At 39.3% G+C, this 27557-nt stretch overlaps 1 protein-coding gene across 2 annotated transcripts in view; it reads left to right on the top strand.

Annotated features, from left to right (window-relative positions):
• Window positions 1–11484: 11484 nt before the first annotated feature.
• Window positions 11485–27557, top strand: part of MAN1B1 (mannosidase alpha class 1B member 1) — a 34802-nt gene continuing 18729 nt past the window's right edge. For both annotated transcript variants that reach the window (XR_011172364.1, XM_069107504.1), the window contains exons 1-6: window positions 11485–11793; window positions 15972–16080; window positions 16810–16937; window positions 19564–19721; window positions 21644–21756; window positions 25414–25599. Coding sequence is in view for 1 of the 2 variants with exons in the window: in XM_069107504.1 (XP_068963605.1) it covers window positions 11665–11793; window positions 15972–16080; window positions 16810–16937; window positions 19564–19721; window positions 21644–21756; window positions 25414–25599 (823 nt within the window). In the remaining variant the exon portion in view is untranslated. The remainder of the gene's footprint in view (window positions 11794–15971; window positions 16081–16809; window positions 16938–19563; window positions 19722–21643; window positions 21757–25413; window positions 25600–27557) is intronic.

The raw sequence follows: 27557 nt of genomic DNA, 5'->3' as shown, positions 1-27557 counted from the left end.
GGCTCCCTTTTATAGGCTAGCATAAAAAAAATTTGGTTTCTCCTAATGTGTCTCACAATACTGAGTACCATCCTGTGGGTAATCTTAATCACTGAAAACATTCTCCAGGAGCTGCCAAAGGGCCACAGTACCTCCACAGGAGGTAATAATCATGTCCTAAACAAAGGTTCACTTCTCTAAGCTCATCAAGTTGATTAGAGAAGTCCCTTGATCATCCAGAGACCGAAATTAGTTCAAAGGCACTTAATAAAATGGCATACAAAGAAAAATAGCAATTAAACTTTTCTGTATAAACCTGATGCACATTTTCCCACAAATATAGATACCATAGGTGGGAAACATGACTATTTGAATATGTGGACCCAGGGACCAAGGATACCAGAAATAGACACATAAGGAATCTGTGGCCAGGATACACAATGTGGAAGGGCAGCTCACCTCAGCTGTAGGACTAGAAACACATTCTGGTGATATCTTACTCTCACTAGACTGCTTTCCATGGTGGCTGCTGTTCCCACTGCTGTTCCTTACATCTTTTTTTTTCTTTTAAAGCAGTTGGGGTTAAGTAACTTGCCCAAGGTTACACCGCCAGTTTTTTTATGTAGGTGCTAAGTATCTGAGGCCAGAACTGATCCCGGGTCCTCCCGACTCGGTGCTGGCTCCCTTACTCACTACACTACTTAGCCGCCCCAGTGTTCCTTACCTTTTAATGCTGGTTTGTCTGTCAATCTGTTTCTCCCCTGTTAAAGGAAATTTTAATGATATTTTGTGTTTTATATTACCTTAAATTCTAAATATATCCCTCTTCCTCCCCTACCCAAGACCTATCCTTTGTGATGAAGATATGAAGATAATAATAATAACTAAAATAAAATAATAAGATATGAAGATAATAAACTAACCCAACATATCCCCCTGGTCTGATAGTATATGCAATATTAAACACCCATAGAACCCCTGCCCCATATCTTTATTTTGACAAACTGTAGTATTTATTAAATTATAAATTTTGTAACAAAATATATGTGTAATATGTGTATACATATATCCCATACCTTAAAGAGGGAGATGCACTTCCTTATCTCTTCTCTGATGCCAACCTTGATTACAATGATAATTACACATCATTCAGTTCTTATTTTTTTCAAGTATATTGTAGTAATTGAGTATCCCCCTCCTTCTGCTTATTTTCCCCTGCATCAATTTATATAAGCCTTCCTTGATTCTCAGAATTAATCTTTGTCATTCCTAATGGTACAGTAATTATTTCATTACATTCATGGACCACAATTTGTTTAGCTATTCTTCTGTCACTGGGGAACTTCATTTCTAATTCTTTGTCATAAGAAACACCACTAAGGATACTTTTTGACTTTCATACCTTTCTCTTTGTGTTCTGTCTTCCTTGGGGTAATGCCTAGGAGTGGGATCTGTGGTTCAAAGGGTAAGGACATTTTAGTCACTTTTTAAAGCATAATTCCTAATCATTTTCCAGAATGATAGGGCCAATTCACAAATCTTCCAAAAGTCTGTTAGTGTGCCTTTCAGCAGCCCTTCTAACATTATTTCCATCTTTTGTCATCTTTTCAAATTTTTTTTTGTGTGAAACCTCAGAGTTATTTTCAATTGCATTTTTCTTAACTACTAATGATTTGGAGAAACCTTTCATAAGGTTGCTAAATCATTTATAATTCTATTTTTTAAATTGTTCATATCCTTTGTGCTGATCTGTCCTTGCTGCTGCCACCTGCTGGTCCTTAGTTGAAATGTTAATTCTTTTTAATAGGACTAGGTAATGCTAACTCTTTAGCTTAGACTCCAGGGTCTAAGTTTTAGAGATTTTTTTTTTTTTGGTGAGGATTGTAGATCTTTCACACACACTGGTATCCAATTAGGAAAAAAAAAAACATTCAACAGCTTCTCACTGCATAAGGAGAGAGAGAGGATCTATCAGTCCCCAGAGTCATGTGCCACTTTTCTCTTGATAGGGAAAAAAGTTAGTTCCTAGAGTCTTAAATTTCAAGGGCTAAACTCTCTTAGAACTAATTAGAGACTTCAGACATTTAATCTACCTTTGAACTTTTTCTTTCTATAAGCAATGCTTTCATTTCCTCTCTTCTTACTCCCTTCATAACTCTGTAGTCTGGCTTCCCAACTCATCACTCAATTGAAACTGTTCTTTCCAAAGTTACTAATGATCTCATAACTGCCAGACCTAATGGCCTTTCCTCAATACTTATTCTTCTTGACCTCTCTTTGTTGTCTTTGACACTGAAGATCACCCTTTTCTACTTGACATGCTCTTCTCTCTAGGTTTTCAGAATACTGCTGTCCTCTTACCTGGCTGTTCCTTCTCAGTGGATTTTACTGGATCTTTATCCAAATCATACCCTTAATCATGGGTTGTCCCCCACGATCCTGTCCTGGTCCTTCTTCTCTTCTTCCTCTATACTATTTCACTTGGTGATCTTATGAGCTCCCATAGTTTCAACTATTGTTTCTGTACAGATGATTATCAGATTTATTTGTCCAGCCCTCACCTCTTTCTTTGACTTCACATTTCCAACTGCCTATTAGACATTTCAAACTATGTTCCATAGCCATCTTAAACTCAACAAGACCAAAACTGAGCTTATTATTTTCCCTCCCAAGTCCTCCCCTTTTCTTAACTTTTCTATTAGTATTGAGGGTACCACCATCCTCTTGGTCACCTTGGCTCTCAACCTAGGTGTAATCTTCATCTCCTCACTCTCTCACTCCCCTATATCCAGTAAGTTGCCCATGCCTTATTTCTATGTTCTCAACATCTTTTATATAAAACCCCCTTCTCTCTTGTTGCTGTTACCATCCTGGTCCAAACTTATAGTTAGACTATTGCAATAGCCTGTTTTTCGGTCTTCCTGTCTTAAGTCTCTCCTCACTACAATCCATCTGAGGCTATCAAATTGTTCTTCCTAAGGCATAGGTCAGACCATGTCATCTCTCCTATTTAATCAACTCCAGTGGTTCCCTATTGCATCCACCATCAAATATAAAATCCTCTGTTTGGCATTTAAAACCTTTCATGACCCAGTCCCTATTTTCCAGTTTTCTTATACCTTACAATCCCTCCTCTTCTCCACCCCAATATAATCTGAGATTCAGGAACACTGCCTTCCTTGCGGTTTTTTTTAATAATGCTCCATCTTCTGACTCATGACTCCAGGCATTTTCCCTAGCTTCCTTCTGGTCTGTTAAAGTTCCAAACTCTGCAAGAAGCCTTTCTGAATCTCCTTTAATGCTATTGTCTTCCTTCTACTGATTAGCTTCAATTTATTCTTTATATTTCTTGTCTGTACATAGTTATTTGTATGTTATGTCTCCTTCATTAGAGTTCCTTGACTGCAAGCATTATCTTTTACCTTTACTATCTTTTACCTTTACTTGCATTTCCAATGCTTAGTACCAGATACATACCGTGTTTCCCCGATAATAAGACACTGTCTTATTATTTTTTGGACAGAAAAACACCAGAGGGCTTATTTTCAGGGGAGGGCTTATTTCAATGAACATTGACAGCAATTTTAATAAACAGGTAAATGTGAACAAAAAAATGTACCTTTATTCAATAATGATCATGTCATCTTCTTCAACAACATCGTCATAAGTGTCCATACCCTGAATTCTGTCCTGGATGTCTTGCGCCTCCATTTCCTTCAGAAGAAGTGGACCCAATCTGTCATGTCCAGCAATATAGCTCTCTTTAAATGAATATGTCTTGTCCAGGTAACCTGCTCGTAGTGCCTTGGCGACACAGCTGTCAGTATTTTTATCCCATGACTTCTTCACCCAAGTCACGACTTCTTGCAGACAGGGCTTCACAAAGTTTCCACGCTGATTTCTTTCCATTATATTTTCAATGTAGTCATTGACTTCCATGCGCAAATGGTCCTTGAATGGCTTCTTTATTGCAATATCAAGGGTTTGGAGATAGGCAGTCATTCCTGCAGGAATCATTACTTGATCTAGTCTTCTCTCTGCAAGGAAGTTCTTCATTTCTTTAGCACAGTGAGTGCTGGCTGAATCCCAGACTATCAGACCTCTTTGGTTACCTTGCATAACAAGTGGCAGCATTAAATCAACCCACTTTCTTATAACGGCTTGGGTACACCAGGCTTTTTCGGTTTTAAGAACGTAAATGCCAGATACACATTCAATCTTATCTTTCTTGCCCTTACTGATGATTAGAGGTGTGACTTTCTTTCCATCCAAACGAATTGCCAAAACACAGGTGACCCGTGCACTTTCATAGCCAGTGGTGGGAATGTAGATTGACATTGCACCCCTGTGATGAATTGTTGTTTGAGATCCTTGTCCCATAAACACTGCGGTTTCATCCATAGCAATCATATTGCAGGTTTGGTACTTGGAAATGTCAATCCTATCAATAAAGGACTTGAATGCAAGTGCACGTTTAATAACTTCAGCATCTTCCAGCTTAAACGGTGTTGTTGATCTTCTTAGGGACAGTTCATACCGTTGAAGGAAACCGTCCAACCAGTGTTGTGATGCTTTGAATCCTTCTGAGACCATTTCAAACTCTGGTGCCATTGAAAGGGCAAATGCTTGAATATCAGTCCTGCGCACAACCAAGGCCTTTGCTCTCCTGTCAGCAATCCATTCACCAATGAGGATCTCCAAGTCAGGATATAAGGGCTGCCGACCTGATCCAGACCTGCGCTTTTTCCCTTTTCCCTCATCCACCTGTTGATTGAGATTATTATAATCTGCTCTCCATTTTCTGACCATTTGAAGATCCAAAAGTTTTTCTTTACAGAAAACTGCAAGATTCTTGCCATGTGACTCCTCTACAATTGCTTTCTTATACTCAACAGTATAGCTCTTCCTTTTTGTACTCATGTCTGGGGGTCAAAACAGACAGAATAATAAAATTATGACCATCAGTCCTTCTTTTCACTCCATCATGCCCCCTGAGTTCTTCTTTTTTCCTCCATCATGCCCTTTTTATCCTCCATCATGCCCCCTCACTCCCGCTTACATACCGGGTTTTTATGTTGTCCTGCCTCAGCTCTCCTCCGCGGCACTGCTCTCAATGGCACCAGCAAGCAAATCACTGGGGAAGAACAGGATGACTCGCTCACTGCTGCAGCTCTGATTGGATGCAGCTCGAAGCGCAGCGTGCGTTTCAGGGGGGGAGGCGGTGCATACAGAGGGTACCGTAATGTAGCTTGTAGCGCAGGGGATCACCTTCACTACAGTAGCAATCTCAATAGGGCTTATTTTCGGGGGAGGGCTTATTTTAGAGGAATCTTACACAGTAAGGGGAGGGCTTATTTTCAGGATAGGTCTTATTATTGGGGAAACACGGTAGTAGGTACTTCATAAATTCTTGTTTAGTAACTTGACTTTTCTTCCTGCTAGTAGGATTCATGTCATTGTCCCAAGCCTTTGGTTAACTTAAGGTTAGAAAATACTGATGGATCTTGTTTCATCCATGATTGCTAACCTGTATCTGTTCAATACTTTCTGGGCCTAAAATATAAAAAAGCCATTTGAGTCTAAAGTGTTGAAGTTTTCCTCAGCCCTGGACAATCCTTTAAGTAGTATGTTCAAATAGAAGGGGGAAGGTGGATACAAAAACCAAAACCTGATGGAGTCTCTCAGAAGCATTGTCCTCCCCTTCAATCTTTTGTTCTAAATTTCTGCCTTTATTATGTTTATGTGTTCTTGTGACTCTGTCACAAAACTCCTTTGGGGGTTTCCTTGGAAAAGATACTGGAGTGGTTTGCCATTTCCTTCTTTAGCTAATTTTAAAGATAAGGGAACTGAGGTAACTCAGGGTCACACAACCAGTAAGTGTCAGAAGATAGATTTGAATTAAAGAAGATGAGTCTTCCTGACTCCAGGCCTGACACTCTATCCACTAAACCACCTAGCTGTCCCAGATTATGTTTATGTGCATGCCTGCTACTCTTGGAGCTGCTGAATTTTCCAGTCATTAAAACTGGTTATCTTGTTTAAATTGTATATAAATACAAGTCATACTCTCAAAAGTTCTTCTGCTTAGGTTGAATCAGTTTGGCTGAACTACCTGGAATAAATTTAGTATCTGGGCTCTTCATCAGAAGTGCCAGTGGGCTCAGCATCATCCCAACCCAACTGTGAGAGTACTTTGGAGATTGTTAGAATTTAAAATGACTAGTACTTTGGAATGATCAGAATCAAGCTGAGTCTCTAAAGTTCTTCACAGCCAAAGCTCTGTGATTCACTCTGTGAATCTATGAACAGAGTTCTGTGGGATCAGGTCTAGGAAGACCATTAAGTAAGGTAAACCAAACCACTGCCTAAATGGAATGTGAGAAATTGGGTAAAGTAAACGTCAATGCTACAGTTGTTTTTTTTTTTTTTTTTTTTGCCTTTTGGAGGGCAATTGGGGTAAAGCAACTTGCCCAAGGTTACATGGCTAAGTTTTTGTGTGTGGGTGTTAAGTGTCTGAGGCTGGAACCGAACTCAGGTCCTCCTGACTCTGGGGCAGGGCTTTTACTCACTGTGCCGAGCCACCTAGCCGCCCCTACAGTTATTTTTTATGGTGCCAGTGGTATGTTCAGAGAGGGGTCCCTTTGTACTGCACTGACTGTGCTTTCTGAAAAGAATATAAAGGTAAGTAAGACAGACCCTCTTTCTCAAGAATGCCATAGCCTGGACTTTTGGGGAGCTCCAAGCTGTTCTACTTAATCTTATTTTGTAAGGAAGAGTATAAAGCAGAGTGGGGAAAATGGTGCAGGGCATCTGGGCTTGAATTTCTGAAAGGGTCCTAGGGCAGAGCACCTCTGGTAGAGAATAGGATCATAGAAGTGGAAGGGGCTGTGGAAACATTTAAAATCTTTTTAGTAAAACTGAAAATATTAAGAAACAATACTTTTGGGGGCGGTTAGGTGGTGCAGTAAATAGAGCACCGGCCCTGGAGTCAGGGGGACCTGAGTTCAAATATGACCTCAGACACTTAACACTTACTAGCTATGTGACCTTGGGCAAGTCACTTAACCCCAACTGCCCTGCCTTCACACCTCCAAAAAGCAAAAAAAAAAAAAAAAAAAGAAGAAAGAAACAATACTTTCCCCTGAAGCCCTTTCTAGACTCCTGGGAAAAGTCCCTTGGAAAGTGGGGATAGGCCAGAACAAAAGGGAAAAAGGAAAGCCCTTCATTAAATAACTAGAAAAATAATGATAACCAAATTTAATTCCCAGTCTTATTAATTTCCTTTCCTCCCTACCCACCTGAAATGATTGATCCGAGGACCCATCTTTCTCCATAGAGAAAAGATTAAAGTATGTTGCTTCCATCAATTAGTTTAATTCCTAGAGCTAGCTTAGTGTTATGGGAAGGAATTAGAGAGTGACTGCTCACTTCTGAAATGTGAACTGAGTGTATTTGTAATATTTTTCTCCTTATTCAAGGTTTCTAAGGCATCTGAAATTATCTTGGGGCAAAGTCCTGTCAGACAACACGGGGGACTATGCCAGTTTGGACATGTTCCTTCCTTCCTTCCTTCCTTCCTTCCTTCCTTCCTTCCTTCCTTCCTTCCTTCCTTCCTTCCTTCCTTCCTTCCTTCCTTCCTTCCTTCCTTCCTCCCTCCCTCCCTCCCTCCCTCCCTTCCTCCCTTCCTCCCTTCCTCCCTTCCTCCCTCCCTTCCTCCCTTCCTTCCCTTCCTTCCTTCCTTCCTTCCAGCAATCGGGGTTAAGTAACTTGCTCAAGGTTACACGGCCAGTTATTTCTGAGTGTGGTGCTAAGTATCTGAGCCCACGATTTGATCCCCAGGTCATCTCCACACTGGAGCCGACACTGGCTCTTACTCACTGAGCCACCTGGCCACCTCTTGGACATCTTTCTAATCAAGAAATGTCTTGGATAAAGATTAATGTTAAATAAAATTGTTTGGGGGTGAGGAGGAGACTTGAACCTAAATCTCAGAGTATAGTGTCAGTATTAAATTTTTTTTTTCCATAGAACTTAGTGATAACTTGGTGGTCTTTTGGATCACTATGGATCTGTAATACAGGGATTTATCCAAGACCCCCAAGCTTGTTTATACTCCTAATGCATGACATCTCTTTAGGAATAAATTACCTAAGTTTTCCTCCTATAGGACATATTGGGAGGCAGCATGGTATAACAGAAGAATGAATGCTGAACTTGGACTTAGCAGATCTGTGTTCAAATCCCACCTCTCACTCAACTGCTCAGGGTAAAATGATGAGGTTCAATAGGATGACATCTGAGATACTTTCTGGTACAAAATCTATGATCCTAAGTAGGAAGGCCTGTGATTTATGTGTTGTCTCCCCCAATAAGAATGTGGGTTGTAATGGGAATGTAAATTTTTAAGATCTTCCCTGCTCCTAGGCTAAAGTGCACCTGGAGCCTGGGATGGGAGGCTTGTTTTTCAGTAGATATTTTTTGATTGGCCATTGGGTCCAGAAGGTTGTTACATTCTCTGAGCCAAGAGAAGGCTATATAAACCCTGATTTGAGGCTTTGTTTTGGGGCTCGCTTTGAGAAGTGTTCTGTGATTTGATCAGATGAGACTCTGGGAAGCTGTTGTTGAGAGCCCCCAGCTTTGAAAAACCCAGATGTTGATTTGGTATAGATGTAATGGTTGGACAGTTTGGAAACCTGTCTATTTGATCTGTTTCTCTGTCTTGATAATTCTGTCTGTATACTCTGAAGTTCGGGGTGCTGACCTTTTTCCCCTGAACTAGGTAAACGATACATATTTCACTGATTAAAGTAAGTTTGTTAACCCATTTTGAGTTGCTTTCCTTTAACAAAGCAGATCTAAGAACCTGTGTTGGCAGCCACCCTGGGGACGTTGGGGTCCTTGCTGCTACATGCGCTACTTACAAACAGGGGCTATTTAACTTTTTCTATATTCTCAGTGCTGAGCACATTTATAAGCAATATTTATGTCATAATAAGTTTAATATAATATAATAAGTGCTTAATAAATTCATTCATCACAGCATGTAGTTGGCCTTGGGCTCTTGAACAGGACAGTTGTATACAAACAGGATCTACCAAACTGGGAAGGCTTTGTGCATGGGCCAGGGACAACAAATTTGTCTTTGATATGAGGATTAGCCAAGTGAAGGGCATTACTATCAGAAGGGCACAAAATGATAAAGGCACAAAATACAGCAATTCACAAAGCTCTTCCCAAGACATGGAAGGAATAATAATTTTGTTATTTAGTTGTTTTTCAGTTCTGTTAGACTCTTTGTGATCCCATTTGGGGTTTTCTTGGAAAGATTTGGAGTGGTTTGCCACTTCCTTCTCCAGTTAATTTTCCAGATAAGGAAACTGAAGCACATAGGTTTAGGTGACTTTCCCAGTGTTACACAGCTAATAAGTTTCTGAGGCTATATTTGAACTCAGGAAGATGAGGCTTCCTGATTCTAGGCCTAGCACTCTATCCACTGTGCCAAAAATAGCTAGCATTAATATAATATGTGCTTTAAATTTGCAAAGGGTTTTATGTACACCATTTGATTCTCACAATGATCCTGGGAATTAGGTGTTATTCCCATTTTGTAGATGAAGAAACTGAGGCCAATAGAGGTTAAATGACTTCCCCAAGGTCACACAGTATCAGTGGTAGGATTCAGAATGTCTTCCTGACTCCTAGTCTAATACATTATTTGCTGTGTCACCTAGCTGCTTATACAGTACCCAACATTAAAAAATTTCTTTGTAACTTGATGGGGAGGTCTCCCATTCTGGGTGGGAGGCACAAGCTCATATACCATACTATGACCAGGACACAGATTTTTATAGGACTGAATCACATCTTCAGAACCTGAGACTTTATAGATTTGGAGATGTCTCAGACTCATAGAATGGCAGTCCTTATGTGACTTAGATATCATCTAGTCAACCTTTTTCACTTTGCAAATAGGGAAACTGAGGCTCAGAGAGAGGCATTATCTTGCTCACAGTTACACAGAGACTGGTGGATCTGGAAACTGTTTTTTCAGTTTCCTAAATCCAGATCCAGTGTTCTTTCCTCTATACCACGCTGTTTTCCATCTGGACTTCCCTAGGCGATCTCATCAGCTTCCATGGATTCAACTATTTTCTCCCTATGCTTCTCAGATCTATATATCCAGCCCTAAGTCCTCTCTAAACTTTTAGTCTGGCATCTTCAATCTCCTACTGTACATTTTGAATTGGATATTTCATAGACATCTTAAATTCAACATATCAAAAACTGTACTTTTCATCTTTCTTCATAAATCTTTTCTCCTAATTTCCCTATTACTGATAAGGGTACCACCATCCTCCCGGTCACCCAGGCTAGGAACCTAGGTATTGTCCTCAACTCCTCACTCTCATCTCCCATATAGCCAATCCATAGTCAGGTCCTATTGTGTCTACCTTGTAACATTTCTCACCCTGGCCCTCCTTCCCACCTCCCCAACCTGGGTCCTCATCACTTCACAGCTGGACTGCTGCCAACAGCCTGATGTTTGGTCTCCCTGCCTCCAGTCATCTTCCATTCAGGTGTCAAAGTGATCCTCTTAAACAGTGGTCTGCCCATGCCACCCATCTGCTCAATAAACTGCAGCAGCTCCCTAATACTTCGAGGATCACATGTAAAATCCGATGTTTGGCTTTTCAAGCCCAATGTTACCTAGCTCTCTCTTTCCGACATTTCCAGTTTCCTTGTAATCTTAAACACCTGGCTGCCTCCTGTCTCTCGAATGGGCCTGTCCCTCTCCAGCTCTTGGGTGTTCTCTCTGTCTGTTCCCCGTCCCCACCCCCCCTCTGCCGTGGTGCACTCCATTCTCCTGTCTGCCTCCTAGCTTCCTTCGGGTTCGAGCTAAAGTCCTACCTTCCACAAGAAGCCTTCCTCAGTCCTCTTAATCATAGTACATTTCCTCTGACACGCTCCACTTTTTTCTCTATCTTGTTTGTACTTAACTGTGGGCTGTTTGCTCATCAGACTGGGATCTCCTTGAGGGCAGGGTGTTTGTTTTTTATAATCTCCAGCACTTGGCACAGTGCTTGGCACAGACTAGATGCTTAATAAACGCTCGCTGACATGTTGCCCTAGTGTGGGACAGACCTTTGGGCAAAGAATTCAGGAATTTGGTTTTCAGTCTGAGCCAAGAGTTTTTCTTTTTCTGGACTTCAGTTATTCCAACTCTAAAATGGATGGGTGAAGTTAACCTTAGGGATGACTAAAATCCTGCCAACTCTGACATACTGTGATTCTCTCTTGTTAAGTCTCCCCCAAATGTGTCCATATGCACCCAAAAGTGTGTATTTAGACACAGACCACTGCAGGTTTCATCCAGGGTTGGGGGCGGGGTCCAGCTTCACGCACTTCCGGTACCTGGTCCTAGTCCCCTTCCTATGGCTGCTGCCATAGAGTAAGGGCAGGTGGGCTAGAGCTGCCACTACGGAGTCGCCCCGGAAGTTCCCGCGTGCCCCCGGATGTGGCCTCTGCCGCGCGGGTCTGGGCGGCGGCAGTTTTCGGCGGCGGTGGCGGCGGCGGCGTCGTGGCTATGGCGGTTGGCGGTGGGCGGCAGGGAGGCTGTGAGCTCGCGGCTACTCCTAGTTGGGCTTCCTGACGTGTCTCGGGCGCTGGCCCGGTCCGGCCGCTGCCATGTACCCGCCTTCGCCGAGGCAGGACTTCTTCGCGGTGACTCTGAACTTGGGGGAGCGGTCCCAGGGCAGCTGTGAGAGTGGCGGAGGCGGGAGCAAGTACTGGAGGCGGCGGCGCCTCTGCTGGCGGGTGAGGCCCGGGCCGGAGCCGGGGTGGGGGCACCTGGGGAGGGAAGAAGGGCCTGGGGGTTTGGAGTGAGTCCGTGGGATCGAGGGTTTGGGAAGAGAAAAAGGAACTGGGGACCTGGGCAACAGGGGTAGCAGCTGCTTCTCGGTTTGGGGGTCAGGGGCAGCAGCGAGACTGGGGAGGACCTGGAGTGGGCACAGGGCTGGGAGTGTGGAGAGGGAAGAAGGGACCTGGGACGTGGGGGTCGGGGCAGCAGTGAGGCTGAAGTGGGGACACGGGGAGGGAAGAGCGAACAAAGACTCTGGGAGAAGAGGGGAGTAGAGGGGCTGGGGAAGGGGCAGAGTTTAACACTTATGGGTGGGAGGGGGAGTGGAGGTGACCGGATGCACCTCCCGTAGTCTGGAGCCTTTGGAGAGTAGTGCCCCAGGGAAGGGAAGGGCCTGGTGGGAGGAGTGGGACCTGGGGAGAAAAAGTGATGGGAACAGTTTGTGAGTAGTGGAGCCTGGGCCTATGGGGACCTGAAAGGGGAAGAGCCAGGGAAGGGGGAGGGGAGGACTGGGGATTTGGGGAATAGTCGGGGTGGGACAAAACTTGGGTTGAGTGAGACTCTGTGCTATGGGGAGTGGAGGGAGTATTAGGACTGGAAGAGCAAGGGAGAGAGGTGCCAAAGAAGTTTTACTTATGCTGATGGGAGAGGTCAGGCTCCTGGTTGTGGGATAGAGAGTGAGGGTGGGGTGGGGGAATATTGCAGATTCGAGAGGAATGGCTTCTGTTTGGAAAGGCCTGGGTGGATTTTTTTGGTGGGAATGATGACAAAGCAGACCTGGGGGGTGGGGGGAAGGGGTTCCTGCTAACTGGTGAAGTCTTACTCAGAGAATGGGGGCACTGTGGTAAACAAGGAGGGCTTGAAGAGTATGGAGGAGTCAGAATAAAGGGTGGAAAAATAGAGAAAGTTCCATTTGGTGAATGAAGCTGGGGATCAAGTTGGGGTTGGAAACTGAACTGGGCATCCCTTACAGGTGGATAAGGCCTGAGGCATAGGAGAGTGAGGATTGAGACAGAGCTACAGAGTTGGTGAGGGATGCCTAGAATGAAAGTGCTGGGTAGAGTAAAGGAGTAGGTGGTAAGAGTAAGTGAGAGAACTATATTCCAGTCCTGGTTCTGGTGCAATAGCAGGGCTGGGGAGGACCTGGAGTGGGTTCGTGATTTGGGGCATGGAGAGGGAAGAATGGACTAGGGACCTAGGGGATGAGGCAGCACTGAGACTGGGGAAAATCTAGGAAGTATGATTCTGAATAAATTCCTTAGCCTTTTTGAGCCTTAGTTTCTTCATTTATGAAATAGGGACAATAATATTTAGGCATAAAACTGCAGATTTTAATTTTTATTATCATTTTGGGGAAAGACTAGAATCTTGGTAGATTGGAAGATTGATTGGTGGAGGACAGTGTTACTTTGAAGTGAATTACTGAGCGGTGTTGGAAGGGTAGTAAATTCTTGACTGTATGAAGTGGGAGAATTGAAGATAGGGAGAGGCCAGGGAGCTGTCTAGGGAGGAAGGGAATCAGATAAGAACAGAAAATTATATCTTTGGTCATGAGTGGGAGACAGGGATATAATCTCATTCAAGAAATAGTAGTATTTGTTCCATTCTCTTTCTTATTGCCCTCATGGGATGCTATCCTGTCAATAATTTACCCACTCCTTTGAGGTCTAGAGAAAGGTGGAGTTCTTATGGGAATCACCAGGGAATTGTGCCTCCCCCAAGAAAGACAGGAAACTTGCTGTCCTGCCACACGTAACACATACTTGGAGGGGAAGCAGAATAAAAAATTCACAATATAGAGATAGGCAGAAAATAAGATTAGACGAGAGCATGGAAAAGAGAACAAAATATTTTCTAAGTACATTACTGCATGAAAAAATCAAGGAACCCATAGTACCATAGTAGTAACCCATAGTAGGTGGGTAATGTTTGGTTATTACCATTGATTAGTAAAGGGAGCGCTGGATTTGGAGACAATGATGCCTTAATTTGAAATTAACCTCAGACTAGTGTTATGATCAGGACAAGGTACTTAATCTGTCTCTCAGCCTCAGGATTCTTATTTTTATTAATGGGGTTAATAGCACCTACTTCACAGGGTTGTGCTGAGGATCAAATGAGATAATGTATGTAAAGCACTTTGCAAATATTGAAGTATATAAATGCTAGCTGCTATTTATTATTATTGTTAATATTAGTAACAGTTAAAGAAGTTGTAGCAGCTCTGTCCAGTGAGGTGCAGCTAGGAGGAGGCCCTGAGGGTCAGGGCAAGGGTAGTAGTCTTAATAGTATGAGTGGCAGTAGTAGTAGTAAAAATAGTAACAATAATGACCCTAAGAATGGGAGGGATTTCTACCTACACTTATGTGCTATTGTGGCCTGCTGGGAAGAGCTAATGTTGCTGATAGGGATAGAGAAGGAAATGGTACTGGACCTGGGCCTGATGAGAGATAGGACCTGGCTAGGCAGAAAATGGGCCCACAGGGTGGTGTGAGTAGAAGGAAGAGGAAATTTGAAGGATGTGTTTGCCAGAGGATTGGACCAAGACTAGTCACATAGAATAAATGAAGTAACATTGAGTTTGGAGGTAAAAGTGAAATTTTGTATGTTCTAGGGCAGGAGGAGCCAAACTGAATTCTCTACCCCCTTTTTCCTCCTTCAGTCCCCTCAAAGATTATGGTTGGGATTGAGAGGTATGTTTACTTTTTAGGGGTCAGTTGATATTTTCTTGTTCTCTTTGACATTGCTGCTCCTTGCAGAACAGAAAGAGCCAGATAGCTGACGGGGAGTCCTTGATATAGGAATTCTATCCTTTCTGAGGAAATCTATGTTCCATAACCACCTGTGACCCTGCTACCTACTTAAGTTGAGTGCTGACAGACAAACCTGTCTCCGAATTGATGCCCACAGAGCCGTCCACCCACACTTCTGGGCAGCCTATTGCCAGATTTTTAAGAGACTGATGGAGCTGGCAAGTTCTCCTGGGATACAAAAGGGTTTTGAAAGACTACTTCTAGGACAAAGACAGCTTGAACACCTACTTAGGGTCATTTTGCATACTATATGAGGAAACTTCCAGTTTCATTTCTTCTATTTCATAATATCATGCCCAGACCCCCTCCCCTCCCAGGCTGAAATAGTGTTTTAGGGGGGTTTAGGGTTTGTTTGTTTTTTACTATGTTACTCTTCTACTCAACAACTTTTAGTATCTTTTTGTTTTTAAAATAAAATTTTTTGGGGTGAAGATAATAGTCCTCTCTCCCATTCTCTTATCCCCCAGTTGAGAAAGTAAGAAACACAAATTCTCATGTCCAGAAAAAAAATATGTGGGAGTGTTTGTTTGTTTTTTTTACTATGACTTTGTTTGCAATGGTAGAGGTGTACTGTAGATTTCACTATTTCTTTGGCTTATCTCTTCCAGTTCACAGTGCTATTCTCCTTAAAAGATGGCATGCAGTTTGAGTAAATATAGTATTACTAGATGTAAAGTCCTTGAAGACCAGGACTATCTCTCTTTTATATTTGTTCTCCCATTTTCTGGTATATAGTATGTGCTTAATAAATGCTTCCTTGTTTGATCAAATTAAGCAACATTAGGATGTATTACATATAATTACATATATTACATATAATACCCTAGACTGTATACAGTCTTCTAGACTCTAGGGATACAAAGCTAAAAAAAAAAAAAGGCACAGTCACAGCCCTTGCTTTCAAGGAACTTACTGTATGGGGGCTCAGAAATATACACAAATAATTATTTAGGTTCACATATCCCTGTTCGTGTGAGAAACATGGCTGATTTAAGGCTCTTATGTAAACCAAACTTAAAACATAAAAGTTGACTTCCTGAGTAACTATACCTGATGGTTCTTTTCCCAGTGAGTTTGGCCAGAAAAAGTTTTGGAATAAGTTCTTTATTCTCATCTGGCATGTGCCAGCCCGTTATGTTATTTTCCTTATCCTAGCAGGGTATAACATGTTCAGAAATAGTTTGTTCTTGTTCACAGTAAACAATAGAACTTAACACTTGCATTCTTTCTTCTATTTTTGAAATGTGATAGAGATTTTTCAATAGCTCTATTCAGTTACTGTATTATCTTCGGTAAAAAAAAGTATCTCTCTTTCTTTCTAGAAATGGAAACAGTTATCACGATTACAGCGGAATATAATTCTTTTCTTCTTTGCCTTTCTTGCTGTCTGTGGACTCATTTCCTACATCAATATGGCTAACCACGGGAGAGGTATCGGAACAATTTGCACCTAAAAGTTATATTTGTGGTAGCATGTTGATTAAGCAGCAGGTGAGCTCTAAAGTGAGTTAATGAGCCTGTGGATAACATGACATAGCACCAGATTGATGAACCATCAAGGTCAGTAGAGATGCCAGACTGCTTGCTGTATTGACTATGGAAAAGGTCTGGACGTTGATTTGGCATAATCTGGTTGCTTTCGTAGTGTTTATTTATTATTTATTCCATTTAAAATTTAATTGAAAGTTTGCCGGGTGTTTTAGGGTGGAGGTCATTGAAGAAAACCAATTTGATCATAATTCAAAATTGTAATTCTTTAATGTTCTGTATTTATAGTAGAAGGTTGTTCTAGTAAGATATTAGATCCCTTTTAAATTTGCTAATGACAGTCACTTTTAATGGAAGAGACTAAATCTGTTCTAGTTTTCCAGGAGAAATTGCTGACTTTCCTTTATATTTTATTTGGTTTTGAAAAGTAATAGTTTTGTCAGAATATTGTGAACTCAGGTTGATATGGGGAACAATTTTAAACTATCAAACATTTTGGAGATGAGTGATTATCATTCATCATATTCTTTTCTTGACTCTATAAAAATTTTCCTGGGAGAATATATTTCTGTTGTAAATGGGTAATAAATGTTAGAATTTTTTTCCTAATGATTTTTAATCAATGTTACTCCTCAAAGCATTTTATATACTAAGATGTATTTTCATATGTAGCCTTCACCAGCAGATCATCAGAAGAACAGAAGATAGAACTTGACATTCCTGAACTAAATCCAGCTGTTTTAGCAGCTCCTCAGAAAGCAGATGCTAATCAGGGTGACTTTCCTGAGATTTTGCCTCAGGTATTTTACAGACTTTGTTACAATGGAAGCTGTGGTAACCATGTAGTCAGCTATAATAGTGTAAATAATAATAAATATAACAACAGTAATAGTATTTATGGTGCTTACTAAATGCTAGGCACTCTGCTAAACACGTTACAGTTATTATCTGATTTGATCCTCACAATAACCTTGGGAGGTAGGTGTTATTATTATCCCCATTTTGCAGTTGAGGAAACTAAGGCAGACAGCTTAAGTGACTTGTCCAGGGTCATATAGCTAGTAAATGTCTGAGACTGCATATGAGCTCAGTCTTCCTGAAAGCAGGCTAAGCACTTTATCCACAGTGCTACCTTAGCTCTAGTTAAGCTAAAAGCTATTGTTCTAGAGTAGCATCACATGCTATCACTTCTGCATTTTACTCCCTAAATTTGTTTGAAGTATGAGGATAGACTTCTTCCCAAAGGTGCTAAGAATGCCAATGTTTCTTAAAGTGCACTAAAATGCATTTTGATGATGTCATGATAACCCCTTAGAATTAATTGTAGATGGGGGACAGGTTTCAAAGCAGGACTAGGAGGAATGCCAGAGTAGTTCCAAGAATGTGAGCTGGGAGGGGCTTCTAAAATCTAAATTAAAAAAATCTTTGTTTTACAGATAAAGACCCTGAGGTCCAAAGAGGCCAAATAGCTTGTCCAAAGCCTGTAAGACTACATAACTAGTTTTGTTGGTAGATACATTCTTAGGAAAAAAACATTTCTGTTTACATTTCTACTGTCTACTTAAATCAATTTTCCCATTGATTAATGCAAAAGCATTTCAAAAATGCTATGTTTTTATATTTTATTTACCTCCTAAGACTTGAGTTAGAAATGTTTTTCCTCCTTTAAACTGCTTCTTAATCAAATCTGTAAGCCCTTAAATATACTTTGGGAATTATAATGTAAAGAGCACAGTTGTGATGAATCTTTCTTCAGTGTGAAGAATTTCCTCTTAATTTATTGTTTGGTTCTACAAATATTGATATCTCTTAAGTCCAGGGAGATTTGTATGGCATAGTTTATTTGAGTACTTTTTACTTGGTTAATCTTACCTAATCCATAACCTTGAGTTTTCAGAGTATGCCCTTTTTTGCAGTTCCTAAGAGTGCTTTCTTGAAGTTTAATGTAACTTCTGAAGTATAGTTGATTTAATGGGAAAAACATTTGTGAGGTTATATAAAAACTACTAAAAAAAAATTGGCATAGTGCTTCATTAATGGCTATAAGTACCTTCTTTTTTGTGTGCTTGAAAAAAAAACATACTGTTGGTTTCTAAGGGTACAGTATATTTCTAAGCTTATTGTCATCTTTAAAAAGGAGAAAAGCACATCATTGGTTTTATTGACCCCATTTTTGGCCATTAATGCGCTGTAATTTTGTGAAAGGAACATGTGATCTCCCCCCCTCCCTCCCCCTCCCGCAAGTACATTTTTATTGCTTAAAAGCATTATATAAGCCAATCTTCTGGAAGTCATTTGGGGGATGAATGTAGAGGGGGCGGTATGGCAGGAAATGAGCTTTCTTTCATATGTTCTATTTGGAATAGTTACATTTTCCCAGTGCTTTTTGCATGTAAAAAAATGAACTAAATTGGGGGCATTATGTTCCATAGAGGTCTTTAGTGGTGAGGATTTTTTTTTTAACTTATTATAGACTTGTAGCAGTCTTTGTAAATGGCTTGTGTTGGTAAGGATAGTGTGTCTGAAAAAGGATGCTTCTAACCCCACAGCTCTCAGGGGTTGGATTCAGAAGGTATAGCCTTAAAGGATGGACCCTTCTCCCTTTTCTGTAACATACCACCAGAGTTTCATCATTTTTAGTTTGGAGAGTTAACTACATGCAGCCCCAGCTGTACAGTAGACTGAATTTGTATAGTTTGAACTCTAGCAGTCATCATGACTGTCCTAACCACTGTTGACCCTTTTTAACAGTGTGTCTGGTTGGGGCGGAAAGAGGAGGAGTCTGGTGGAAGTTTGGCAAGCTAAAAATCCAGGTAGAGCTATATGAGGGTGAGGGACAAATAGGTCCACATAAAGCTGAGAAGAACAATTCCAATTCTGGAAGGAATATCTAGGTCTGAAGTAACAGGTCTGGAAGCATTCTTTTGGCACCTTCACTTTGCTACAACCCTTTTTTCATATAGGGTCCATAGCAACTTTCATGTACCTTTAGGGAATTGGGCATCCACAATTAAATTAATATAGATACTTTTCCCGTAAATGAAACACGTCTGTTCTCCTCATTGCAGATTTGTGATACTGGTCTTCAGGGCCTTTGGTGTTGGAACACTGTATCTGCTAGGTTGTTATTTGTAGGTGTGTAGGGTGTCAGCACTTAGCTTACTATATGCATTGAGAAAGTTATCAATTTGACAGAATTTCTCTCAAGCTGGGCTGGTTAGTCTGGTAGTTTTTCTTTTGTTTTTACTGTATCATAGAAACAAGGATTTGAAGCTATATGGGCATCTGAAACTATATACTATTTTAATAATTTTCATGTTTTCTTTGATATAAACCATTCTGCTATTCTTGAGGGTTTATTTATTATTTAAAAACCCCAGTAGAGTATATGCAGTTAATTTCATGGAAGGTGCTTACATCTTATAGAAAACCCGAAATCCTCGTCGAGGGAGGCTTGGGAATCTACAGATTAAAGCTCCACAGGAAGATTTGAAGGAAAAGTCACATGATGATGATACCAAGAGGCTGGAGAAGGAACATGATCAGGACAACAAGGAAAACAAATCTGAGAGGACTGTTATTAGGTATCATAGCAATATCTTATTACTGATTTCAAGGTAAAACATAGGTATTAGTATGGTTTGAGCTTTGCTTTTTGGAAAGAAAATTTGACTCCCTCCCTTCCCCCCAAAAAACCAAACAAACAACCAGACACCCACAAACATATCTTTTGCCTTGTCCAGACTATATATTATTATATATTGTCTCTTGATTGCACTGTCATGGGTTAATAATCATGCAGGTTAGATGAAAAATAAAAGTTAGAAACAACTAGTCTAGAAGCCTTTTCCAGAATGTGAATTAAAGTCTTGGTAATAAAACTTTTTGTACCTCCCCCCAACCTCCAGTAGTTTTTTTCCCTTTTAAATCCATTAACTCCTACATTTTAAAATGGAATAAGGGGGGTTGGGGATGTTTTTTGTTTCGTTTGTGGAGGGGAGGGTAGAAGTGGGGATAATGAGTCAAAGTCGGGAGATGAAATGGAGCCTCCAAACACATTGGTGAATATTTAATCTGTCTTTCCTCTGTCTTGTGGGTAGAGCTACTCTCCTGAATTAAATGCTTTGAGTTATTGACAGCTTCCTGCCATTTAGATTGCAATGAGAATTGTGGAGGTGGCATTCTCTTCCCATTAACTGAGCGCTTTCAATTCTAGACATGGGACTTCTAGGCAGTTGTAAATTGTTTCTCATAATGATGGTGTGTAGCATTTACCTGGCAGTGTTTTTAATGTATGTGGAAAACCCTTGTAATGCAGATCTTCTAAATGCTTGGAGCTTGGCTGTGAGATATATACTATTCTTTAATATATTTGACTTGAAGAATTTTTTATTAAACTCAATATTTAAATATCTGAAAATATTTTTCATATTATATGTTTATATAATCTGATTATGTTTAAAATGTTTAATATGTTTAATACATTTATATGTGAAAATTATTTTGTGAAGATATTTTCCTCAAGCACTGCACCCTTGGACAAGTTTTGTGGGATTTTTAGCTATGTAAAATGTTCGAAAAATCTAGGAAAGGCTGCTTGCTATTTAAATATTGATTTCTTTTTTTTTTTTTATAAAGCAGTCGGGGTTAAATAACTTGCTCAAGGTTACACGGCCAGTTATTTCTGGGTGTGGTGCTGAGTATCTGAGCCCGGATTTGATCCAGGTTATCCCGACACTGGAGCCGGTGCTCTTACTCGCTGAGCCACCTGGCCTCCCCTTAAATATTGATTTCTTTAAAAAACTGCTCAGTAAAGAGCAGTTTTACTGTATTCTATGTTTGCAAACAAACCAAACCCCTCCCCCCCAGCATTGCTCAAACAATAGCAAAATGTTCCACCTTTGCACAGTAAGCCTACCCTCAGCATTGGCATAAAAAGCAGAATTCTAGGTTTATAGCTTATTGAAATAATACCTTTTGGTAAGGGGAAACACTGCCTCCCTTCTAGCTATATCATAGTGTTCTTTTGCTAAATGGTAGGGCTCACCTAGCTTTAGTAAACAAAAAACTTCATGCCTGGAGCAGAGTGATTTAATGACTTATCTTTTGTTCTTGGAGAAAATAATTAGTAGCAACAACTGATATCCTGCTATGGTCGAGACTATAATGGGATCTTCATACATACTATCACCCTTAAGAGTGATCAGTTCACAGAAGTTACTCATTTGAATTCTCATTGAAAGACTGGTCCTGAACTGATATCCCCAAGGAATCTTACCTATATTAAATACAACCCATTCTGTTCAGTCTTCTTTGTATCATACCACATAATTTAGTATGTATTAACTGTCTTGTATTATTCCCTGTGTTCTAATAAGACTTAAGCTTCTTTGATGTAGAGACTAACACTGCAGCTTCTAATGAAGAGCTAAACATATAGGTGCTTAATTACTTGATAAATTTCATGTTCTCAAATAATTTTGATATTGTTTCCTGTCTCTTATAGCTGGAGAGGTGCAGTGATTGAGCCTGACCAGGGCACAGAACCCCCTTCCAACAAAATGCAAGAGCCAGGTCACAAGTCTTCAGCATCGGAAATTAAAAGCCAGAAGAAACCAGGTAGCCCTCCTTTCTAAGTTTTTGTTATTTTTTTTTTACATTAGAGTTGTAATTTATTTGCTAATATTTTATTTTGTGTTTTTGCATCTGTTAGGGAACTTGTTCTTTTTCTTTTTTAATCTGTATTTTAAACAGTGACAAAGAAAAAGTCTTTAACATATGTATACAGTCAAAACAAAATAGATTTCTGCATTGGCTGTATCTGAAAATGTATGTTCTGCAATTTTAGTCTATCTTTTCTTCAGGAGGTTGGGTAGCACACTTCATCATTCTTGCAAAATCGGTCGGTCATAGCATTGATAAAACTTCTCATGTCTTTAGAAATTATTTTTCTTCTTAACACTATTATTGGATAATTTGTCCTGGCTCTGCTTCACTGCATCAGTTAATATAAATCTTAAGAGGTTTCTCTGAAAACATCTCTTCTATCACTTCCAATGGCACAATATTGCATTAAGTTGATGCACCATAATTTGTTCAACCATTCTCCAGTTGAAGGGCACTTCTTTAGCTTCCAGTTCTTTGCTGTAACAGAATTGCTATAAATATTTTTGTACATATGGGTCTTTTTCTTCTTTCTTTGCTCTCTTTGGGCCATAGGCCTAGTAGAAGTCAAAGAGAATACATACTTTAGTGACATTTAGTGTTATGTTGATCAGATTATATTTACTTATAAAAGCAATTGGAAAGAGTTCCATCTTTAAGTAATCTGTGATATTTATGGATTACTTATTCTTGGAAAGTTTAAAAGAATTTGACTATAAATCCTTCCAAGCCAGGTTTTTTTTTTAAATTGTGTAATTTTGGGTGGTTACCTTTAAAATCTCTTTAGCCAAGATAAGTCTGTGTATTTAATTTACTGTTGTAAATTAAAAAAAAAAAAGGAAATCTTAGAAAAAAATAAGTTTTCTTAATCAACATAATTGCAAAATTGCTAAATAAAATATTAGTAGATTGAAGTAATGTCTTTTTAAAAATTATTCATTGATGCCAACCAGGGTTCATACCATTATTTGCAGGTGGTATTATTTATCTAAAAAATACAACTGTCTCAAAAAAAAGATGGAAACAGTAAATGAATTTGCTGAAGTTACAGGGCACATGATCAATCCAAAAATATAATTTGCATTTTTATTCTTAGTAACATTAAGAATGACAAAAATCATAAAATATTTGGGAATTAACCTATGTAGAAATATATATCATCTCTAGAAGGAATACTGTAAAACAATAATAACCAAAATAAAGGAAGATCTAAATAACTAGCAGGATCTTTACCATTCATGCTTGAGTCACAGTATAGTAAAATGACTACTGTTGAAATTAATTTCAATATGTAATGCAGTTTCAGTACACCAAGATCATAATGATGTAAGGGAAAAACAAATGAAAATGAATATTCAAGAGGTACACTTTTTAAAATGCTGATTAAGGTGATCTTGTATTTTCATACTTTAAAACAAAGTGGTTATCATCAAAACTACCTGGTATTGAACAAAAAAAATGGAGAAATATATTGATGAATAGAATCTATTCAGCAGATACCTAGTCAAATATGTACAAAACTTATACATTCGATAAATCTTAGGAAACAAAAACTGGGGAAATGATTCATTACTTCATAAGTGTATATGGTAACATTGTAGAAGTTAGGTAAGGGGCAGCCAGGTAGCACAGCAAGAGCACCAGCCCCAGTGTCAGGATGACCTGGGCCCAGACACTTAGCACCCACCCAGAAACACCTCGCTGTGTAACCTTGAGCAAGTTACTTAACCCCAATTGCTTTAAAAAAAAAATGTTAGGTAAAAAAATGAATTTAGAGCCCCTATCACAAACCTTATTAGTTCAGTGGAATCTATCTAGACAAGACTTAAAAAAAAGGGATTGTAAAAAAATTTGAGAATGAAATATCTCATTTAGAAAGAGAAGATTGTTTTTTAAAGTTCATAAATAAATTAGTGGAGTCAACATTTGCATGTGCTTTTAATGTACATAAAATTTTTTTAAATGAATAATAGATGGGGGAAGTATTTTTTGCAAAATAGACAAAAACAATACCTAAAATTTAAAAAATTTCAAAGACCTTATTTGAAATCATCCCTTCCCACCATTATTTCTCCTTCCTTTGGATTTCTGTAACTTGGCTTGTATGTTTCATCTGACACTTCTGTTTTGTCTTATAGTTTATTTGTGTACTTGTCTTTTTTTACTTGTATATTACTAACTCCTTGAGGGTAAAGATTGCCCTATCATTTTGATATCTTTTTAACCATCTAATATAGTGCTTTGAGTGGAGATGCACTTATTTGTTTATTAAAGGGTTAAAGACTTTCCATCAACTGAATAGAATAGATACATGTTATATGGAAAAAGATAACAAGTAACAATTTTGTTCCTTAAATTATTGAATTGTAATATGATATGACAGAGAAATAGATTATGAATTCATGGGCTCAAACTTCAATTTCTGCTTTGCTGTTTGCTGTGGGATCCTGGAAAAGTTAGTCTTTTTAAAAGTTCTTCTCAGTTTAAAAAAAGGGGGGGGAGGGGGGCTTTGTTTTGTTTTTGAAACATTGCTGATTGAATGTAATACTCCCAAAGTATACAAACTCTGTAACATTGCATTTTCAGGCAAGTGATCATGTGTTTGGTTGAGGTTTTTTCAGGTAGAGGTAAGTTTAGTAGTAAATGAGGAGAGGTGTTAGCATCTCTGTTCATCTCTATAGGCATTTCTAAAACATGAATTTTTATGTTTTGAAAACTCTTTTGGACCCCAGTACCTTATGGTAATAACTTCTGGAGAGGAGGAAAGGGTATTTAGATCAGGCAAATGAGTGTTCCAGCCACTGCAACCCTTAGGTTTAGGGAGGGCAGGGTAGTCTGAACCAGGAGGAGGGTTACAGTGACCAGGAAGTAAGTGTAATAGGATTTTGGAGTTGGAAAGGAGTTTATTTAGTCCAATACTCTCGATTTCTAGATAGGCCTGGCAAAGTTAACTGACAGAAAGTAACACAAGTGGGATTCGGACTTTGGTCTTAAGGTTGTAAATCCCATGTTCTTTCCCTTATGCCCATGGTTCTCAAAATTTATCTCAGAACCCTTTTACAAATAAATTTTAAAAGAACTATTGAGGACCCCTTCCCCCAAGAACTTCTTTTTAGATAGGTTATGTCTATCTAACATCTACTGTATTAAAATTTTTAATGTCTTAGTATTATTATGAAAATAGTTTTGGTCTTGTGAATTCCCTGAAAGGGTCTCAGGGACTACAGTTTGAGAACCACTGCTCTATACCATATTACCGTAGTAGTCTTACGGGATTTTAAAGCTTTCAGTAGAATTCCTGAGCAACCAGATTTTCTTGCCAGATTCATGGTAACCCTTACTTCCTGTCAGTTTAGCTCTTTTTCTCTCCTTTTTTTCCCCCCTAATCTATGAGGTAGAAATGAAGTTCTTTATTTTTATCTTGGTTATGACAAGCAATGTCTCCCACTGTTGACTCTGAATAGTAGAGGTTTAGAGAGCAGTGTCCATAGCAACCATAACTCCACAGTAACAGATGGTCCTCCTGAGGATCTTGAGACTTGTTTATTATTTTCAGTCAGATCTTCCATGTTTTTACTGTATTGAAAGACAATGTTCTCTTTAATCTTATAGTTCTCATCAATGAAAGGCAAAAGGCTGTGATAGAAGCATTCCGCCATGCATGGAAAGGATACAAAAAGTTTGCTTGGGGACATGATGAGCTAAAGCCATTGACACATTCATTCAGTGAGTGGTTTGGACTTGGTCTGACGCTAATCGACGCCCTGGACACCATGTGGATTTTGGGTTTAAAAGAAGGTATCATTTATTATTCATATCTCCTGGTTGAGCCCTATTTGAAAGTATACTTTGTCAGACATATCCCAAAGTGGTATACCAAACACTTGATGCCTTTTGTTTTGTTTAGTCAGCAAACATTTATGTACCATATTGGAGTTGGAGGACATTGGTATATAGGTATTGGTAGGTATAGTTTATCCCACCACTCAACTTTTTTGTACAGGAGATAAAGACCTGTAAACAGAAATATTACAAGTTAAAATGTTAAGTATATAAAAGAAGTATGAAATGCTGTGTGATCAAGTGAGGAAAAAAGTGTATTTTTATAGAAGAGGTAGCATTTTAGCTGACCATGGAAGTGTGGGTGGGATGCCAGCAAGTAGAGATAAGTCATTCTAGGTGTTGGAAAGAGTATAAGTAAATGGGGAAGAGGTGAAAAAATGTGTATGGGGGATAGTGCACAATCCATTTTAGCTTGATTATAGGGTACTTGAAGGAGGAAGAGGAGGACATAAGGAAGCCAGATTAGAGCCAGTTTGTGGAGAGCCTTATCAGGCTAAGGAATATATGCTTCATATCGTAAGGAGAGAGGAGCTATTAAAAGTTTTTGAGCAATATGGGAAGGATGTGTAGAATGGATTGGGAGAGGTGGGGTGCTGTCTGATGGTAGGGGTTAGACTAGATGACCTCTTAAAAAAGTCTTTTAGTTATATGAAGTCATGCAGTTCTCACAGGTTGTCTATGTAACTTTAAAAATTTGGGGTGGTATTCAGTGTATATTATTGTTTGGCTGTCAAAATTGTGAGTCCCTGTGTGCCACTCCCCTTTTTTTTTTAAGAAGACTGGCAACAACCCCTTATTGACATAGTCCAAGTGAGGCATAATGAAAGCTTGAATAAGCATTTGTGGCAGAAGTACAGATATTGGGTGTTTCCTTAACCTATTTACAGTAGTGGTTAAACATCTATTGACCATTAAATAAATGCCTGTGTTTTATTAATGTCTCCATTAAAATTGATGGGATTACAGGGTTTTCATTTTGGAAACCTTTTTAAAGAGAGATAGTGTAAAGTGATGTGTAAAGAGTGCTAGATTTAAGTCAGTAGAGACCTGTTTCACATTCTACCTTCAGCACTTAATAGCTGTGACTCTGGGCAAGTCTACCTCCTGGATCTCAGTTTCTTCATCTGTAAATGGGGATGATAGTTGTACACTCTACCTCATGGGAATTTTGTGATGAAAGTGCTTTGTAACCATTTAAGAAAATGTGTTGTCTGCATCAGTAGGTTAGTAACACAATAATAAATATAATAAATTAGTAATAAAAACTTTTCTCTTGGAGAAAATGTTTCCTGATGGTAGGACATTTTAAGGTTTTGGCCAACTGTGTGAGAAACTATGCCATCTTATCAGTTTGCACAGTATAAACATAGCGCACCATCTATATAGTTTATCCACATTGCTCTAATCTCTACTTATAAAAAAACAAAAAAAATCACAGTGATGTGTAGTACTCCTAATTATTTGTTCCTGTATGGCTATCAAAATTATTGATTTTTGTGTCATTTCCTTTTGTGTTCTTTCAAAACACATACATGTAATAATGCTCCTGACTCTCCTTAGATACATAAATAGGTATTTGGTTGGGAGATGCCCTTAAATGAGCCTATTGCTTTCCATTTGTTATATATGTATTTAAAGCAGGCAGAGATTTCCATAGGTATTTTTAAAACTTGCACAGGTATAAAGGTGCTTTTTTGTTTCAATAGTTTATGATAGTCACAGTTGATTTGGGGTTTTTTTTGGGGGGTTTTGGTATTGTTTTTGTTGTCTCCTCTTTATTCCTCAGTTCCTCCTATTAGACTCTCACTTTCTAATTGTGTGATCCTGAGCTTCAGTCTCCTATGTAAAACGAGGGAATGATGGACTGCACCTTATAAGGTCTTTGCTACTCTAGGCTGTAAAAGAAGTCTGGG

This window comes from Petaurus breviceps, unplaced genomic scaffold (genome assembly GCF_028583685.1).
Source record: "Petaurus breviceps papuanus isolate PSGF00001 unplaced genomic scaffold, PetGlider_PUasm1.0 90137, whole genome shotgun sequence".
NCBI classification, from domain to species: Eukaryota; Metazoa; Chordata; class Mammalia; order Diprotodontia; family Petauridae; genus Petaurus; species Petaurus breviceps.
The sequence above is the reverse complement of the archived record's forward strand: the minus strand, read 5'-3'. Positions and strand labels throughout refer to the sequence as shown.